At 43.8% G+C, this 20,743-nt stretch overlaps 1 protein-coding gene across 2 annotated transcripts; it reads right to left on the bottom strand.

The window, feature by feature from the left end:
- Positions 1–1,448: 1,448 nt before the first annotated feature.
- On the bottom strand, positions 1,449–20,677 carry PCYT2 (phosphate cytidylyltransferase 2, ethanolamine). Of its 2 annotated transcripts, none has more exons than XM_069953668.1 (13): positions 20,539–20,677; positions 15,324–15,412; positions 12,017–12,178; positions 10,860–10,926; positions 10,691–10,781; positions 10,566–10,610; positions 6,456–6,594; positions 5,222–5,304; positions 4,988–5,065; positions 4,534–4,599; positions 4,295–4,360; positions 3,928–4,016; positions 1,449–2,833 (listed from the first exon to the last, which is right to left on the bottom strand). In XM_069953668.1, exons 1-13 carry the CDS (start codon positions 20,616–20,618, stop codon positions 2,731–2,733), a joined length of 1,158 nt encoding a protein of 385 aa, XP_069809769.1. In that variant the 5' UTR covers positions 20,619–20,677; the 3' UTR covers positions 1,449–2,730. The 2 variants fall into 2 exon arrangements, with proteins under 2 accessions (XP_069809769.1, XP_069809770.1); XM_069953669.1 differs by lacking the exon at positions 20,539–20,677 and adding an exon at positions 17,925–18,008.
- Between the last annotated feature and the right edge of the window lie 66 nt (positions 20,678–20,743).

Below are 20,743 nucleotides of genomic sequence, written 5' to 3'. Positions count from 1 at the left end.
ATTTACTTCTATTAAAAAATCTCAAGCCTTTCAGTACTTATCAGCTGCTGTATGCCCAACAGGAAGTTGTATTATTTCCAGTCTGGAGAGCAGGAGAGGTTTTCTATGGGGATTTGCTCCTGCTTTGGACAGTTCCTGACATGGACAGAGGAGGCAACAGAGAGCACTGGGTCAGACAGGAAAGAAAACACCACTTCCTGCTGGACACACAGCAGCTAATAAGTACTGGAAGACTTAAGATTTTTTAATAGAAGTGAATTACAAATCTCTGGCACTTTATGGCACCAGTTGATTTGAAAGAAATTTTTTTTTGGTGGACTACCCCTTTAAGGACAAATCGCCCACAGATGAGAGGTGAGCTGATCAAGCCTCTCTTTTTTTTACCATGAAATCATTGGTAATTGTTGGTAAATCTTTCAGTGTATGTAAACATTCGTTGAGAAATATGATCATTTGTATACTAGAGTATACAAGCGATCAGAATTGCGATTGTAACTAAAAACTATCGGTCCATGTATTGTGGTGAATGATTTTAGGTCGTTCCCAAAAGTGCTCGTTTGCAATCGTTTGTCTAATAGGACCCTTATGGTGCGTTTACACAGACAGATTTATCTGACAGATTTTTGAAGCCAAAACCAGGAACAGACTATAAACAGGGTGCAGGTCATAAAGGAAAGACTGAGATTCCCTGTCTTTTTAAGTCCATTCCTGACTTTGGCTTCCAAAATTGGTCAGATAAATCTGCCTGTGTAAACGCACCATTAGTCTGTGACGTCCATTTCACTTGCAGTACAGAATGATTCGCTATGCACCAGATTGCTGTCTTTTCAGTTTGGCTTTGGTCAGCCCAACCATAAGGACAAGCAATACTGAACAATACTGACATCTCAGCCTATGGGGCCGTTCACACTAAGGAATCAGTGCAGGTGATCACTAGAACGTCAGGGCAGCCCATAGCAGATGGCACTCCTATTCCACGGTGCGATGACAGCAGATCGCTGCTGTATTAGTCATTTGTCTTTCAACATGTTGAAAGACAAACTACTGCAACGATCAGCCGACATTGTTCATGACGGCTGATCGTTGCCTTCTATTACACAAGGCGATTATCGGCCAAATATGGCAAATAATCGTTTCGTTTAATAGGGCCTTTAGTTTTGGCTGCCATGTGTGACAGCAGTCTGAAAGCTACATATATGATTCTGTAGGTCACTACTTCCAATCCGTGAGAACACAGTGCCTCTACACAACTCTAGTATACCCACAATGCATCACGACAGCAACATTGTACTTGCAGGATATACGCCATGGTTTGCAACCTGTGGCTCTCCAGCTCTGAGCATGCTCTGACAGCTAACAGGCCATAGTGTTACACCAGCAGGAAATCCACAGAATCTTGACATTCACGTAGGTCCGTCATCGCCCAATGAAATGACATACACAAAGTGTAACAATTAATATTATTTAATTTAAGACCGATACATCTCTGAACATTGCCTCACCCTGCGAATAAGTGCACTGCAGACAGACTGTGGGGGTTGATCAATGCTTTAGGGCTACTCATATAGAACCTGTGCTATATGGGAGGAGACTGTACAGATATGGGATACAGGTTTATTATAGAGATCTTTGGGTATGTTATTACAGTGTATAGGCTGTAAATCTCCACATGGTATGGGCCAGATATAGCAAGAGACAGAATAAATAGTGAGAATATTAAACACTATAGAGCAAAGTACTATGTATGTTATCCAGGTGTGCAACTACTACAGGTCCCTGCATGCTGTGACTTGTAGTGTTACAGCAGCTGGATGGCTAATGTTGCCAAACAATGTTTTAGGAAAAACGTAGAACGATTCATAGACAGGAATGGTGGAGCCTCAGTACAATGTAGGATGTTAACAGGTGGCTTTAAAAACAACTATTTAAAAGAATAAATCAATTTTAACACATTAAAATACATTTTAACAGGGAGTATTGAAAGGGCAGCTGGTCGTGAGGCTTCTCCTCCTTCATTTAAACCATCAGCTATATACAACGGATACGTCACCCAGAAAGACATAATAAATCTGTCTCTGATCATAGACCATTATTGATCAGTAAGAAATTATATATGTCTATGATTGGTTTGTCAGTTTTAGGGACACACAACACGTTGACCCTACCGTTGTGGTGCCACCCCTCTTCCTCAATAGAAATCATAGGAGTGGTGGTACAGTATAATGACCATAACCATTCTAGGACTACAAAATAGACCTTCTTTCATTTGTTTGCAGATTTTGACACTGCAGAAGTATATACATATGGGCAGAGCCATACCCTGACACGCATCACTTATCTAAGCTGACTTTCAGTGACCGCCCCCTGACATGCCAGTGGCCCTACATGCTAATAAAAAGATAAGGAGACTACTTCTTAAAAGTTAAAAAGAAAGCTGGTCTCTGATAAGGAAAGTTTTTGACGGATTTAATAATAAATTACTTAGGGAAATTTAGTTTTAGGTTATCAATGTAGTTAAAAGTGACAGTGCCAGCAGCAGTATATTCTGTTTAGCTGAAGACCTGACAGATTGTAATGTCCCACACTACAATGGTTACGGCAAACATGCCATCTACTGGCCATTACTGGTACAATGTAGATTAGAGGATTCGGGATATGATGGATGAGCAGAGATTGTAGTATTGATACAGAATTGAGGGGAGGATTGTAGTTTGAATAGAGAGCAGAGGTTCAGTGTTCTTGTCCCTCTACAATTCGTTCTCGCTTCTGCTGTGCTTCCAGAACTGCCAACTCCTTTGCTTCCTTCTTCTGATTTCGAGCTTCATACTCCAACCTATAGGGCGATGTATAAACGGGTTTATTAAAAGCATGTGTGCGGCACCATTAAGCATTATTGCCTATTAAGATGATGCTTGACATTTTTATCTGGGCCAGGTACTTGCAGGAAATGTCCTCTTAAAGGGTCTTGATCATAAAGCCAATGTCTTCTTAGATACTGACAGACTGACTCACAAATCTTTGGTTTATTGCTAGGGAGGACTATACCTGGTTACAGTAACAGAAGTTTGTCAGGAAATAAAAAGACCACCTGGTCCAACTAGTCTGCCCTTATATTATTTCCTTTACTATCATCTTAGGATAGATATGTGTTTATCCCAGGCAGGTTTATATTCAGTTATTTACCAACCACATCTGCTGAAAGTTTGTTCTAGATATCTACTACTCTTTCAGTAAAGTAATATTTCATCATCAAGTTGCTTCGGATCTTTCCACCAACTAACCTCACATTGTGCCCCCTTGTTTTGTGTTCAGTTTCATATTAAAAACACTTCCCTCCTGAACCCTACTTAGCCTTTTAACAAATGTAAAGGTTTTGATAATTCACACCCTTTCCTCCAGATTGATTTAGACCCTTATGGAGAACTCAAGCCAAATCTAAAAATACAGGTCCGGCAGGGGGTGGGGAGGGACATAAAAAAGAATCTATACTTACCCATCCCTGTGCCTCCGCAGCACAGAATCACCAGCTTACTGACTGCCACCGGTCTTCAGTGTCTCTTGGTTTCCTGCAATGCCACGTCCTGGTGGGAAGTACGCGCTCAGCCAGTGAGTGACTGCAGCGGTGTCCCATCCGAGTCACTGACTGGCTGAGCGGGCATTTCTCATCCAGGATGTGACATTGCAGGAGCCTGTCAGTGAGCTGGTGACACAGGGGCAGGTAAGTATAGATTCTTTATGTTCCCCCTGCAGGCCCTGGATGTTTAAATTTCCCAGAGTCCTCCTTTAAGTCTTTCCTAATACATTTTCTACAATGTGAAGATCTATTACAAAGTTCTACCCTGTTGGCCCGAGCCTTATCAGATGGGTAGGTATTGATTAATTTACAGGATAATATGTATAATGCTACACAGTACACTCCATACTAACCTGTTTTTGATAATCCTCTGCACTATATCATCCGTCGTGAGGTTGTTCCCACTGTTTACTGTCTGGAATATGCCTCTGCGTTTTGGCTCCTGCAATATGATGCATATAAATGACAGCAGTATGGAGAGAATTGCCTGAGCAGTGACAGTAATTATACAATGAGAAGAAAGCCTGGGGGGAGCAGAAAATGAAGTGATGGCTTATAAAAAAGACATGAAATCTAAATTACTGCACGAGCCTCTGGGCTACAAATATAACAGAAGTGAAAGGAGAGGGGGGCAAAGTAGCAGAAAGGATAAGGTGTGTGGTTATTAAACAAAACAATGTGAACTGCGCCATAACTTAGCTGTTGCCCACAGATACTCACTGCATAGGGGTCAGATCCATCTTTGTCCGGTAGAACTTCTGTCTTGCCATGACAAACAAGGTCAACCTGAAATGAGGAATAAATTATTGTCACCTACTTATGAGACAATATAGTCATGAAGGGAAAGACTTTGTCCGTACAATGTTTAGGTAACAGGTACATTTAGGTAACTGGTAAATCCCTATAAATGCCAGGAGAATCCCAAGATTTCACAGTAGAACATACTGACTACAGCTTACCTTGAAGTGATCCAAAAGATCAGAAGTGACTGAATACGGGGCACCAATAACAACTTCTGAGACATACTGCATGGGAAGGAATGAAGAAAGTGGTGAAAAATGTAACTATAAGTACAAAAAAAGTGTAATGTCTATTCCAATGCTAACATGCATAAGAATAGACATTAGGGTAGGCTCAGTATCACCAACACATTTTCTTTAACAAAGTTGTATTAGGGTACAAACCCACACACTGTATACACAGCAGATACGCAACAAATACGCAGCAGATTTGTTGGTACAGATTTGATGCTGTGTTCAGTTATTTAGATCTAATCTGCTGCATGTTTGCTGCGTATTTGCTGCGTATCGCAGCAGTAAATACGCTGCGTACACGGTGTGTGGGTTTATACCCTTACAAAGATTCTCTATTTGTATAAGGCAAACCAAGACCTAGGTTTTCCTCTATTCTTACCCTGCAGGCCAAAACACTGAGAGTCCTCTCATGGATGTTCATTATCGGGTAATTCTTCCTCTTGTAATGATTGACTTCCTGCAAGGACAAACAGTATGAAGGAACACAAAACCTTAGTGTTTTCCCACACTGTGGCTACTTTATGTGGCTGCAACCATGCCCACGTGCTGTACCAGTCACAATGAGAGAACACCTTCTAATAGTAATGGGAACATAATGTGTCATCTGATTCACCTGGTCAAAATGCAGTCCCACAATAACGTACGGCTTTCCAGCTAGGCTGTGAACCTTCTCCAGGAAATCTATGTGACCAATATCTGCAGGTAACCATGAAGGATTCAAAGCAATATATAGGGTGGATGTAGACAGATTAAAAGAGTGTAGAGAAATGATCCGTCAATAAGACACGCTACAACCCTTGCCTCCTCAGCTGCCTACAACACAAACTAAGGCCAATAAGCATTTTCTAGCGGACTCAGAGGGCATGGTGGGACGTGTGGTTTCACAATGGCTGAAAAGAAACAATTCCCTATATAGGTGGTTTACTAAACATCAGAAGGGGAACTACACACTATAAAAGCCCCCTGTGCACATCCAGTTAAGTAGCTAAAAGGTGATCGTGCAGGATGGATATTCATATGACTGAACTCGCCAACCCTCAGGCTAGTAAGAAGCTGATACTTGTCATACAGTCTTCCCTACACATGCACGACTGTTTATGTTTTCTAAGTCCACTGAATTAGTTGGCCTTGCACTAAGTAGAAGGATTGCTACAAACTTGTTTAGATGCAGTCATCATTTATCACCACATCCAAATAGGGTGGTTACACTGTGTAAAGGTATGTTCACACTGAGTACATCAGGCGAAATTCTGCAGCAGAGCTTTATGCCGTGGAATCCCGCCTGTCTCCGTGTAACACTGCTTCTCTATGGGAAAGTGCACGCTCCTCCGCTGCTCTCCGCTCAAAAAAGAGACTCTCCCATAGACAGGCTATGGCACATTGAGGCAGGCGGGATTTCGCCTGATTTACTCAGTGTGAACATACCCTAACAGGGAATCACTACCCTAAGGCCATATGCACATGGGAGATCTTTCATTCTCTTTTCTAGAAATACATCCAACAGAGTGTAAAGGTATAAAGGCATCAGTTATCTTCCTTTTAGGGTGATAGCTTGTTATGGGGTCCCTTGTATGAACACAAGACATCCAAACTGGACAACCCAATTTACATGGATAATGCAAATAGTAGTGAGGCAAATGCAGAAACAAAATCAAAAAGTCATATGTGTAATACTGTACAACAAGAAGTAAATAAGATATACAAGTGTTCCCCAGCTGTTGCAAACCACAAACTTCCATCATGTCTAGAAGTTGTAGTTTTTCAGAAGATGGGAAAAACAGATACGGAATATGGTTCTAGAAAAAGCAGAATACGAAGCATCCAGTATGTGGGAAATAGAAGGATACGGAAGAGATCAAATGCTCCAGCAACATATATAATGCAGTCTCCAGGTTGCGGCTCCTTCCCAGAGGCAAACTGCATGATCTTTTGTGATGTCTGAAGGAACTGGGAAACTCCTGTCCAAGGGCTGCGACCCCTGGCATCCTGCAAGATACAAGCATTGAAAATAAAGGTAACAAGTGGACTGAATATGGTCCCCAGCAAGACACCTTCCTGCAAGAGATTAGAGCTTTGTTTAAAGCTAGCGATAATAGGTCAAAGCAAATTTAAAACAGCAGATGGGCGAACATACATTGGGCCAACAATAATTTCTCCTGATGTCTCATACATGTGGACACTAGGAGATGGATGTGGAACCGCTGTCAGACACCAAGTGTAAGTGGTGTGAAAGAAAACCAAAGGTACAGGAAATTACCCAAATGTAGAGACTAGCTGACAATATATTGGCCTTTAAAGTCAAAAGCACCCATGTCTGTCCATAAATGTATAAACTGACATCCCATTTTCGTAGCTGGCTAATGCATATATACTATGGATGACACAAACATTGTGTGAACAAGTCCTAAAATGTATGGTGATTTTCTGATGTTGAAGGACTATGCAGTTGGGATTCTCAGGGAGATAAGCTGACAAAAAGTATCTGGCAGCGTCTTTCTCGCCTTTACAAGCATCCATGGGTTATGGGGAGGAGGGATAGCTATTGTCCCTTAAAACATTAAGCTGACAGCTAACTTATGTGTATGGCCATAACATTAGAATGCAAGAGATCCTCGGCTGTGTGCAAGACTTCACCAAAAAATAATAAAAAGCATATGAACAACAACTAGGGAGTAGTGTTAAGCGAACTTCAGAAAAGTGTCTGCTCTGCATTCAACTCCTGGCATCTGGAGCAATTGGATGCCACGAAAATATGGATACAGCCAATGTGCCAAAGGAAGAAGTGGTTCTGGCTGGAGGGGGCCATATAAAGCAAGATGTTACACTTCCCGCTTGGCTTATTTTCTGCTGCAGAAAATCTGCAGTGTATCTGCAATGTGTAACCTTACCTTTAAAAGGGAATGTGTCATCAGAAAATGACTTATTGTATAAATGATGTTTATGTTAAAGTGAAATTTTTTTCTAATGTAACATATCTATCTTTATTATAAATAATCCTTCATTCTCACCACTGGGGCTAAAATTAAGCTGAGACTTCCTCTTGTGTCTGTGGTGATAAGAGGAGGCTGCTGTAAAGCGATCTGTACAGCATTGCAGCAACAGATAGATGGAGGTGGAATGACCTCTTCAAAGGTCACAGAGTACGCTTAGTGATGTTTCACGTTCAGCTCAAGGGGACAGACTGTCTATTGTTGTCCATAAGGCCTGCTTTAAAGCATGTCACTAAATGCAGTTAAAAACGCATCACTTTCTCCTATGGGTCACCTGGATGATCTACAGATTGTCTGGGCAGCCCCCTGGCTATTCCTCGCTCGATGTCTGTGTGTGTAATGGCAAAGACAGCAAGTGGGGAACGACGAGGAAATGAACCCTGATCTGACAGGTCAGCGCTTGCTTTCTTCTCATCAGTAAGTGTAATAGGGCCATCAGGCTGCATAAAGGTGCGTTTACACGAAACGATAATTGGCCCAATCGTACGATTAACGATATCGGAGTAACAATTTTTTTTTCCATAACGATCAGCGTTTAGACGGTACGATATATCGTACGGAAAATCGTTTTGCGATCGCTTAAGCCTATCTCACACATTGGTTAAATCGGCGAATGACTGTTAACACGGAACGATCTGCGAATTTTTTGCGAACGACTATTAACGACGATGACATGTTGAAAGATCAAAATGAACGATTTCTCGTTCGTCGTTTGATCGTTCGCTGCGTTTACATGTACGATTATCGTTCGAATTCGATCGTTATCGCGCAAATTCGCACGATAATCGTTACGTGTAAACGCACCTTTAGTCGGCCCCAGCCAAGTGCCAAATTCATTGATTGGTGCTCGTTTACCAAGCCTATTACATGCCTGGGTAATTGTGCTGCCAGGGTTACACCAAAGATCACTAAATTAGCCATCGCCTGCACGTCCCCATTAAATAGGGAGACAAGTAGTTGACAGCCGATGACTTAAGCATGTAGGAAATGAGCATTCAGCCAACGAGTGATCGCTGTCCCTATATCGGCAATAACTGGCTCTTGTAAGCAGCGTGTGGGACATTGACGTAAAGTTACACCATGTGTGAATCCACACTAACACACTCCAAGGCTTTTGACTCGTAATGTAGCCCTACTATGTGAAATACGAGTAGCCCTCCACCCTACAACCAAAGCCTATTTTCCTGCCTTCATGGAATAATAAGACACATGTACTACATAGTATTAGTAACCTTAGCCCGGCCTATTTTTGCTGCCGCTGTGCTGTGCTGCCTCCACCTGTCGCTATAGCAACAGGCTCTGGTGTCAACTAGATTCTCCTTCTGCACCAACATGGATATAATAGTCTACAGATAGAGGATTTCCTAAAGGGGTTTATAGACCTTACAGTCAATGCCAAATTCACTAGAATAATCCGAGGAATCCGATTACTCCTAATCTGGTGGGTGGCACAGCAATTTAAATGAAACCAAAGAGAGAATCTTGTTGGCAAGCCCCACCCCCTTGGCACCTGCACAAGGCATACACTTTCTCCCAAGTATTCCTTTGAAGCTGGCCATACATAAAAGCTAAAACTATCACTGATATCAGGGAGACCAGCTAAAGAAGACACTGAAGAAAACCTAGGTATATTGCCCCCTAGGAAATACAAATATGGAAACAAGTCTGTGGAGCCTCATAAATGAGTCTCAAAACGCAGGAATGGCCAGATATCCCTCCAGGGAATGAGAACCAAGCAAAGGGGTGGCTCCTGTAAGTAGGAGGCCCTTTAAATTAAGTCTAAAGAAATGAGAAGGGAAATCCCAAAGCCAGGCATTTATCCACAGACACAACTTATTCTAGACGTCAGTTCGAAGCCAACAGTCCCAAGAACATAGCTTTCTTTTTTTTACAGAAACAGCACCACTCGTCTTCCGTTTGTATGTGCAACTCAGTTCCATTAAAGTATAAGTTATAAGACCTTTTTTGAGGTCTGGGCATTCCTTAGAAAGAGTCAAGAGAAGTGATCAGTTAATTGCTTCACTCCCCGCCTTGCTGCAGGAGATGGTCTGTGTTATAAAGTATATGGAGTCTGTCTCAGCAGTGAGACAGACATTGCAGCCTAGCCATTCTCCTGGGCGCAGTCTGAACACCCAGACCCTAACCTGTCAAAGCTTTTGACACAAGTTTTTTGAGGTGACAGGGACACTTAAGTTAGGCCCCCCAAAAGTTATAAAAATTCCCAATATACACTTATTACAGGAAATGAACATAAAATGCTTTTTTCCCTGCACTTACTACTGCATCAAGGCTTCACTTCCTGGATAATATGGTGATGTCACGACCTGACTCCCAGATCTGTACGGGCTGTGGCTGCTGGAGAGGATGATGGCAGGGGGACACTGAGGGACACAGGGCACTGGAGGGACTTGCACAGCCAGGTGGTCAAGGGGGCTCCTGTACAGGAGATACACCAGAGTGGGACACTGCATCACCTTCATTCTCACATCCAGGGGGCTTCCCACTGACAGACTCCCTCTAGTTACAGCATATCCTAGCGATAAGCCATCACTTCAATTGGATGAAGTGGGGCCAAGGAATCAACATGGGATTTATGACTTTCTAACAAATTTTCGTCTTAGAGAAGCCACCTAACTGAAATTGAGGGCATGGACTCACCTGGTAAGAAAAGAGGCTTCATACCATATCTGAATAGATTAGATACAGTGTTTCCCCGAAAATAAGACTGTGTCTTATATAAATTTATGTCTTATTTTCCATGAAGAATTCGCAAAAAGAGGAAAAAAAAAAGAACATTATATACTGTACAGTAGTTGTCATCACAAACCAGCATAACCAGCAGAGGGTGGCGGCGGGGGTCAGACGTTTGGGGGATGCCTTATTTTCAGCTATCCGGTAAATCCTCCACTATGCCCTATTTTTAGAGGACATGTTATTTTTGGGGAAACAGGGTAGAGCATTACCCACCTTACCAAAGTTGTCTTGGTGTCGCTTGTAATCTTGAGTAGCCTCCTGAAAGAAAAGACAGCCTGTAAACATTGGGCAGAGAAGCATAGGAAAGCTCCCACCCATTCTATCCCTCACTGCCTTACATTGCACGCCACACTGTGATGGGCCTTGGTCATGAGCAGCATACGTCCCACCAGATCAGTCGTGGACACCCCCTGTGTACGCTGACATTCCCTGAAAGGCAAACAAAGTCCCAATGTAATACATGTATCACAGTCCACAGCAATGCCAAGCCCTGACCTCCGTACTGACCTGTATCTTTCAGCATTTTTCACCTCTTCATACGTATCCTTACCGTCCACTGTCAGGGTGATGTCATCTGCAGAGTGGATGGAGAGATGCTTTAACACAGTGATTTTTGCAAAAAACGACACTTTACATGTTATTTTTTAAGACCCAATGGATTAAGTAATATGCGAGTCTACACGGTAGCTGTGAAAGACATGTTACAGGAAGGCTCTGATATAGTGTTGTACAGAGTCATATATTTGAGGGGTTACCCAGGAATTAAATATCATGGCTGCTTTCTTCCAGAACCAGTGCAGCTCAGTTTCATTGAATCAAATTGACCTGAATTGAAATACCACACAGCAGGACAGGGGTGGGGCGGTTTTTGCACCAAAATACATTGTATATTTTTCTATTTATTTGATGTCTGAAAAATCTTCAGCTCCTGCAAAAAAAAAAAAAAAACAGCTGGGATAATGTGAAGGGAACTCCTCAAGACTAACAGCCTGAGGCCTGTAGTTTATTGAAAGGGGCAACGCCATGAAACCCATTTTTCCTTCAGTTGCAGTGATTTAGCTGGACATACCCTGGATAATTGGAGTATATCAGGAAAGTGCAGATCATGAATAATATAAGAGTCTGTAAAAGCAGAGAGCTCCAAATATTACTGTGTATATAGCACCCTTTGTCTGCAACTAATAACCCATTAGTAGAGGTTATCCACGGTTAGAAAAACATGGCCACTTTCTTCAGGAAAGAACACCTCTCCTGTCCTTAGTTTGGGTTGAGCGGTATTAGTGGTGGTAAACAAGGCTCAAAAGCTCAGCGGGTCTTCCCCAGCATGGCAAAAGCTCAGTCCATGTCATTTTCATCTAGCGGCTTTCAGCCAAATGCAGATTCAGGTTTATAGAGAGGTATTGAATAAAAGTATGTGGACTAATTTCTTGCCGTTCTGGGGAACGCCCTCTGGGCTTTCAAGCCTCATTTACACATTAACAAAACGGCTTATATTTCGGTGCTGAAAAAGCATACATAAATACATCTTTGAAAACCAAACACTTCTCATATTAGAATTTAGCATAGGAAACTACTTAGTGTCATATTATTTCCAGGGGTGGTCTGGCTGAATAAAAGCCTCCCACCTCTGATATAGCAGGCAAAATACAATACAAAATACTCACTTCCATGGACACAGAAGTCACAGTTATACTTGTCGAGGGTCTCCAAGGTGGTAACGTAGGGAGCTCCGGGAACAATCTCATCCACCCACTTAATGGCTTGCACCATCTTGTAGCGTTCTTCCTGTGTGAAGACTGGTGGGCCCTTGTGACGGGAAATCTCCTCTAAATATAAAAAGCATTATAAAAGTGTTATGTCCTCGCCATTACAGAGCTACGGTTAACAGGCAAATTCACTTCACTACACACGACTTCTGATAAGAGAACTGGCCAGAGGGAGCAACTTGTAACACGATAAAGAATTTCTGGTAATCTATGCAAAGGAGCATAACCCAAACACAGAGCACTGTGATATCTTATAGACGGATTTGTAATCTGAAAACCCTCTGGTCATCCCCATTACAGTGAGCAGAATGATCAAAAAGTAGTTTAAGTAGCTGAAGGGTGAGTGATATCTACAATTTAGATATGGTGACTGTGACACCAGGACATCTATCACTACCCTGGATATTCTTCCGCGCAGGCAGCGACATTTAATATCAGAACCGCTAACCTGTAGGTGTTACAGTCATACAAGCCATCACTTGGGGGAAGCAAATATAGGGAGATAACTTTCTGCATTGAGGCTTTAGAGGAGCTGTGACACCTTCCAGACTCAGCAAGGTAAATCCAACTCATCGGTATAATAAAAGCAGTGAACACGGCCTGAAGAAGCAATAAACCTGGATATGACTAAGAAACTGAAACGTAGACATCTTGTACATATCTCACAAAATAGGGTAGAACAATATACAATCAGGTGGTCCTATAGGAGAATATAGAACATGGCTCATCTTCTGGGCTTGTGGAATCAGAGCCAAAACACCAGCAATGGTGTCAGTATACACATGAATAGAAAGGAAAAACCTGTTCAAATAGAGTTATCAATGGCAGGAGGATAAATAAAAATTACTGTCCTAGAGGTCTGGGAAATTATTGGAGGCCGAAATTGTATTGAAGTTTACTTGTGTATTGTAACGGGGGGGGGGGGGGCCTTTCCGTTCCTTCAGGTGCATGATTAAGATTAATGTCAGAAAAAAGGGGAATAGTAGGGAGGGAGAGGCTGGTGGGAAGGGATGCTGGTAGGAGGTTGAGACTCTATATGTGTAAACGAAAGTGCCGGAATAGGAAGGCTAGTTTATTACTTTCCCGAGTACGGTCTCCTTAGCCTTTACTAATTAAATGTTGTAAAAATGTCCCTGTAGTTCGGCTTTATATTTTATGTGACAAATATGAATTGTTCAAATTTTATAACTTAGGTCAGCTGCACCTAGTGCCGGAAGGGGGATCCAGATCACCAGTCTTAGGATAGGAAGAATAATAGGGGATCATCAGAAGGGAATTGGAAGGAGGCTTAGTGGTATACCAAAAGGTATAAGAGGTGCCCTTGAGGGACGGAGGGGTCACCGCACCAAATGTAAAGTTAGTCTTTTGTATGAGAAAGCAATGTGTTGGATAATATATGCAGGGCTGCCATTGATGTCAGAGGGTTTATATATAAGTTTGTATAAGGGAAAATTAGTTATAATATGGTTGTTAAATGTTTTTACTATTTATTGGTGTGAAAAATAAAGTTATGAAATAAAAAAAAAAGAAAAAAAAAGGAAAGACCTGGAAACAGCGCTCTGAAAATAGGACATTGGTTTCCAACATCTCTCTCAGAATTTATTTTGCCCAGATTAATGTGTTTTGGGGAATAGTCCCCTTCTCCAGATAAAGTACTTGTCCAGGAGAGAGAAATACGCATACTTAACAGTCACTAGTCACCCCCTGCACATATAATACACCAGTCACCCCTGCACATATAACACAGCTGTCGATCACTAGTCCCCCCTGCACATATAATACACCAGTCACCCCTGCACATATAAACACAGCTGTCAGTCACTAGTCCTCCCTGCACATATAATACACCAGTCACCCCTGCACATATAACACAGCTGTCGATCACTAGTCCCCCCTGCACATATAATACAGCTGTCAGTCACTAGTCCCCCCTGCACATATAATACAGCTGTCAGTCACTAGTCCTCCCTGCACATATAACACAGCTGTTGATCACTAGTCCCCCCTGCACATATAACACAGCTGTCAGTCACTAGTCACCCCCTGCACATATAATACACCAGTCACCCCTGCACATATAACACAGCTGTCAGTCACTAGTCCCCCCTGCACATATAATACAGCTGTCAGTCACTAGTCCCCCCTGCACATATAATACAGCTGTCAGTCACTAGTCCCCCCTGCACATATAATACAGCTGTCAGTCACTAGTCCTCCCTGCACATATAACACAGCTGTCGGTCACTAGTTTTCCCTGCTCATATAAAACAGCTGTCAGTCACTAGTCCCCCCTGCACCTATAATACACCAGTCACTAGTCCCCCCTGCACATATAATACAGCTGTCGGTCACTAGTTTTCCCTGCTCATATAACACAGCTGTCGGTCACTAGTTTCCCCTGCACATATAACACAGCTGTCAGTCACTAGTCCCCCCTGCACCTATAATACACCAGTCACTAGTTCCCCCTGCACATATAATACAGCTGTCAGTCACTAGTCCCCCCTGCACATATAATACAGCTGTCAGTCACTAGTCCCCCCTGCACATATAACACAGCTGTCAGTCACCAGTTCCCGCTGCACATAACACAGCTGTCAGTCACTAGTTCCCGCTGCACATATAATACAGCTGTCAGTCACTAGTCACGCCTGCACATATAATACACCAGTCACCCCTGTACATAACACAGCTGTCAGTCACTAGTTCCCCCTGCACATATAACACAGCTGTCGATCACTAGTCCCCCCTGCACATATAATACAGCTGTCAGTCACTAGTCCCCCCTGCACATATAATACAGCTGTCAGTCACTAGTCCTCCCTGCACATATAACACAGCTGTTGATCACTAGTCCCCCCTGCACATATAACACAGCTGTCAGTCACTAGTCACCCCCTGCACATATAATACACCAGTCACCCCTGCACATATAACACAGCTGTCAGTCACTAGTTCCCGCTGCACATATAATACAGCTGTCAGTCACTAGTCACGCCTGCACATATAATACACCAGTCACCCCTGTACATAACACAGCTGTCAGTCACTAGTTCCCCCTGCACATATAACACAGCTGTCAGTCACTAGTCACCCCGGGACATATTATACAGCCATCAGCCACTAGTCACCCCCTGCACATATAACACAGCTGTCAGCTACTACTCATCCCATGCACATATAATACAGTTGTCACATTACTTACCATCTGTGTGCACTCCAACTATCAGGTAATCCCCCATAGCCCGTGCCTGCCGCAGCTGGTTCGAATGTCCATAATGTACCATGTCATAACTGCAACAAAACAGGAAATCTCATTGATTTTCTCTTCAATGATACAGAAAGCGGTAACAAGCACTGTGTGCACATCTGAATCCCACCAAGTAAATAATAATAATAAAAAGATATGTTAATTTTTGCAAGCAAAACTTTGTAGACTATTATCTCAATCCCAGACAAGAGAAATCCACTGCAGGGAAGCTTTGCAGTACTAAAGCCCCCATCCAGCTACACAGGCCGAAACCTACAGTACTGGTCCTGGGAGTCTAGGGAAGTCTCTTCAAAGAAATAATACTGTGACAGGGAATCAAGTGAAAGTACAGGCCTGAATTCTGAGGCTGCACTACTAAGATACTGAAGACCCCCCCCCCCTCCTGATTTCACCAGCGCCCCACCACAATGTATCTTGGCCTGACAACCTATGGGTTAAGCGTATGTTCACATGGGACAGTGTGACAATAAGCATTATACTGACAACACTCTGGTGACCAGGATTATAATGCAGGAGGCACATTAGAGGTAACATTAAGCCACCCACCCCTCCTAAATACACACTAGGCTCTGGTAGGAGGATCAGGCTGTTTTCATCAGGATCTGCTGACGCCCTCAGTTATGTGGATGGACGCCAGCCTGCCCTGCCACCCGCTCATGACTTTAGTGAATCCCTCAGTGTGACCATGTTTACAAGCTATGACCGGCTAAAGAAATAATCTCATGAATTCTCTTATAAAAAAGCATATTCATGGTTATTGATATACCCTCAGCCACAATTTTAGAGCAGGGAGACCTAGTGACTACACCCTTCAGGCAGCTACTGACACATCGCTTTGTGTCTGACAACTCACTAGGATTAAAGGGGTTAATCCAGCGCTACAAAAACATGGCCACTTTCTTTCAGAGGAAATACGACTCTTATCTCCAGTTCAGGAGCGGTTTGCAATTAGGCTCCATTCACTTCAACGGAACTGAGCAGCAAAACCCCGCCCAAGCTGGAGACAAGATTTGGGCTGTCTCTGGAAGAAAGTGGCCATGTTTTTGTAGCACTGGATAACCCCTTTAAAGTGTGCCTGAAGGAGGATAAAAAAGGAAAAAAAGAAAAGGTATGTGCACTGACCAGCGCTGTCCCAGTGCACATACCTTTTCTTTTTTTCCTTTTTTATCCTCCTCCATTATTTGCGGGCTACCCATCCAGGAGCATCCGCCAATAAGGTATCACCAGCTTGCAGTCCCCCTTTTCCAGTCCCGGAGTGTGGATTATTGCACCATTGTACCCGTTTAGGGTGATATGCATCAAGCCCAAGTGGCTACAAGGTGAGCATTTACCTCGCCTGTACCTTTCTCTGTACCTTGGATAACGCACTAGGCACCTGTGCCTTTTTTGTTCTTTTTTTCATTATAGCATTAAAGTGTGCCTGACGTGGCGGCCGCTGCTGGATCAGCACTCTATACAAATGAAGACGCCATGAGAATGTAATACGCATGACATACAGTCTTATGGCGTGTTTGTAGCCATGGAGACCCTAACTTCTGAATTAAGGGTGAGTTCACACTGAGGAATTCTCGCTGATAAATTCCGCAGGCTGTACGCGCTCACGGCCGCACGCCTTTCCGCTGGCTCCATAGACACCATTTTATGCACGGGTGGATTCCGCATTCCGCCGAAAAAATTAGTCAATTCGGCGTGCGTCCCGTGAGCGCATACAGCCTGCGGAATTTATCAGCGAGAATTCCTCAGTGTGAACTCACCCTTAATTCAGAAGTTAGGGTCTCCATGGCTACAAACACACCATAAGACTGTGTGTCATGCAGATTACATTCTCATGGCATCTTCATTTGTGCAGAGTGCTACTCGGTTCCATGAATGGAGCAGAACTGTAATATTTTATAAAACATGTGGATAGGGATGGTGCTCTTTTGGGAAAGAAAAGCAGCTGTGTTTAAACTAATTCTGGATATACCCTTTAATATGTGTGGAGGGTAGGTGGACTCACTGCGCTATTATGGCACAGAGTTAAGACATCTATTAGGGGTGGAGATAAAAGAGAGAAAAATACATTTTTCATCATGAAGCATTTTGGATGTTTCTCTTATAGGGGAACTATCAGCAGGTTAGAAGCATCTGCCCCTATAGGGCACTGAGGGTGAAAGTAAGTTTCTTACCTTGATCCTCTGCAGCGTTTTTGTGTACTTTGTAGTTTCTCTCTCTGCTAATAAGAAGAATTGGCGGACTGGGGGCGGGACTGCTGTTCTGGTTGGGATAGATTGATGCACTGAGAAAAGTAGTCCCCGCCCCCAGTGCGCCAATTTTCCTCATTAGCAGAGAGATAAACTACAAAGTACACAAAAACACTGCAGAGGATCAAGGTAAGAAACTTAGCTTCCCCCCTGTGCCCTATAGGGGCAGATCCTTCTAACCTGCTGACAGTGTCCCTTTAAAGCACTATTTATTAATGCTTTTACCAGGAGGTTTTTATTTACCGGAGAGTTTGAAAAAAAAATAAAAAATACATTTTTAAACTCTCCTCACCAGTGGTCACCTATTCCTTCCAAGGGCAGCAGGTCATCTCACATGTATCTGGGGCCTTTCAAGGCCAGTGATGATTTTGCTGTTGATGGGACACTCGCTGTTACCTGGAGAAAAGGGTTAAAGCCTAGGCCTGAAAATGGTGGAAATGACACGTAGGGTGCTTGCTGCAGAGTGGAGGCCGTATTCACCATTAAGATACATATAATGGCGCCACATCTGCAGCTAACACTGTACACTGTACTGTAAAAGTAGCCTGAGGCTAGATTGCTGCAGATCATCACTTCTGTTGCTTATTTTGCATCTACATATATTGCAGTCATAATACACATTATAAACATACATCCGTGGAACGTGGTTTACAGAAGGCAGGTGATCATCTTATCCATCCTGAGGAATGCTCTCAGCATTCCTATACAGGAGACTGCTCTACAGGATGTCTCACCTGCCAGCAATAATCCCCTCCCACCACCGGTCGGATGACAGCACCGGAGCCATGATAAGCCCTGGAACCCGACACCTGGCTCTCCTCACTGATCACCTAATGGAAAGGTTGTGTAATACAATGTACCCAGGACTTCTAGGTTACAACAGATAGAGATGTTCAGGGTAAAGCCTATTTACCAAGAAATCAATCTGAGGGTCACAGAGCTGAACATGATGGCAAGGTCACAGTGTAAGGGCGGGCAACGAGACAAAACATGGGCAACGCTAATCCGCCCTGTAATGGGGAAAACGCTTATTGTTTATGTCAATATAACTTTCTAATAGACACTGTGCTGATATTCCTTCTTCTCAAGATCTCTGCTTGCTGTCAATAACAGAACGGTTTGGTGCCAACATGCCTGATGGCTTCTCAGCTGTGATGCCTGCTGTCAGGGGAGGGGATCACTACACACCGCTAAGGCTAGGTTCACACTGCGTTTTATTTCATCCCTTTTTTTTGCAAAAAACAGATGAAAAACAGATGTATTTGTGTGCATCTGTTTTGATCCGTTTTTCCATTGACTTCCATTGTAAAAAAAAAAAAAAAAAACACGGATCAAAACCGATCATTTTTTTTTCAACGGACACAAGTAGTGTCCACTACGTTTTTGTGTCCATTAAAAAAAAACGGATCCGTTTTGATTTTTTTTTTTTTTTTTTCACAATAGAAGTCAATGGAAAAACGGATGCACACAAATGCATCAGTTTTTTGCAAAAAACTGATTGCAAAAACGCAGTGTGAACCTAGCCTAACTAATGTAAGGTGTATGGATGCATGAAGGTGAAGCATCATTACTACTACATCTCTGATAGATGCCATCAGTATCAGAACATCTAGGACAGGTGGAACCCATCCAGCTCCTGTTTATCTGTACATAGATAACACAAGGAGAGGCACAAAGTCCACCATGACAGGACACGTAGTACCCGCAGCATTACTACACTACCGCTCCATTAGATAACATATTAATAAAGTGTCTGTACATGGTACAAGCCGCAGGCTGGCACAGAGTAACCTAAGGAGACCAAAGTCCTGCTACACGTATGCCCTGCTGAAAAGTGTGTGTGGGGGGGTATGGGTCTACCATAAGATGTAGCTGGGTACCAAGGCTCATTATAATATATGCTCATGGTATACTGTACACCACATATTCTGGACTGTTGTGTGCTGAAACTTTCTAATGCACTTTGGGGGAGACTGATCAAACTGGTGTAAATTGTCTCAGTTGCCCCTAGCAACCAATCAGATTCCACAATCCATTTTCCAGAATCTGTGAGGAATGAAAGGTGGACTCTGATTGGTTGCTAGGGGCAACTGAGCCAGTTTTACTTTACAGCAGTTTGATAAATCTCCCCCCTTCGTGTTTCCAATGCTCACCTTTCTGCTTGCTGTCAGTGAATGTTTCCATCCTCTGGTCATGTCTTCACACTGACCTAAGGCTGGCCATACACCATCAATAACTGACAGACCACTCAGCCATCAGTTATCCCTGGCTTCTTCCCCATACACAGGAACACAGAAGCTTTTCTGTGTTCTCTATGGGGGTGGGATGGTAAGCCACAGCGAGGGGGCCCTGGCTGCAGCTTAGTTCTCCCAGAACAAAGAAGTCAGGCGGTGATTTTTTTTTCCCAGCATGCCAGACTCCTATCTGCACAAATATCATGTCAGTGAATGGTCAGGAGAGCCCCATAGACGGACGGAGGAGCAGATGCTGCAGCACATGCACAGAGCTCATACAGATGAGTGGGATACTGCAGACATGGGTTATCATAGCCGGGAGGACGCGCCCACATGATGCCCCTGGGCAGTGATGGAGGAGATCCTGCCCGCCCTCCACACCCACATTCCTGGGGCACAGCGGGAGCACCAGCCCCGGCCACTACAACTGCCAGGATGGCGCCCGAGCACAGGCTGTACCGGGTACCCGGAGATGGAGTGGTGCATGCTGAGCCTTGTAGTCCGGCCATCGGCCATAGAGCCGCACACACTGACCAGTAACAGCCATCAATCCCCAGCAGCAGGAGGAGGGGGGCTGCTCCGGGCGCCTTGTGCCCCACCACTGTCATCACTATCCCCAGCTACAGCCTGCACGCAGCGGATGTATAACGGGAGCCGGGCTCCTCCGCTCACCATCCATCACACCACACCCGTACGGTCCTCCGGGAGAGCGCCTGCTCCGGGGAAGGGTCGCCGTGACCGTTCCGAATCATCTTGGGACTTTAATGAGGTGTCAACCAACCGGAAACATCCCACTAGCTGCGGACACCTCCCCCGGAAGTGACGCCTGCAAGTGGCGCTCCCATAGCAACGGCCGTAGCGCCTGCATGTGGCGGCC

The sequence above is a fragment of the Dendropsophus ebraccatus genome, chromosome 14 (assembly GCF_027789765.1).
Source record: "Dendropsophus ebraccatus isolate aDenEbr1 chromosome 14, aDenEbr1.pat, whole genome shotgun sequence".
NCBI lineage: Eukaryota > Metazoa > Chordata > Amphibia > Anura > Hylidae > Dendropsophus > Dendropsophus ebraccatus.
The sequence above is the reverse complement of the archived record's forward strand: the minus strand, read 5'-3'. Positions and strand labels throughout refer to the sequence as shown.

What these genes read in the sequence shown, in the direction of transcription:
- PCYT2 (XM_069953668.1), bottom strand. Translation starts at nt 20,618, where the DNA reads ATGATTCGGAACGGTCACGGCGACCCTTCCCCGGAGCAGGCGCTCTCC. An exon ending in AGTTGGAGTGCACACAGATG is followed by an intron (nt 12,179 to 15,323) that starts GTAAGTAATGTG and finishes TTTTATATTTAG; the next exon opens with AGGAGATTTCCCGTCACAAG. An exon ending in CAGAGGATTATCAAAAACAG is followed by an intron (nt 2,834 to 3,927) that starts GTTAGTATGGAG and finishes ATCGCCCTATAG; the next exon opens with GTTGGAGTATGAAGCTCGAA.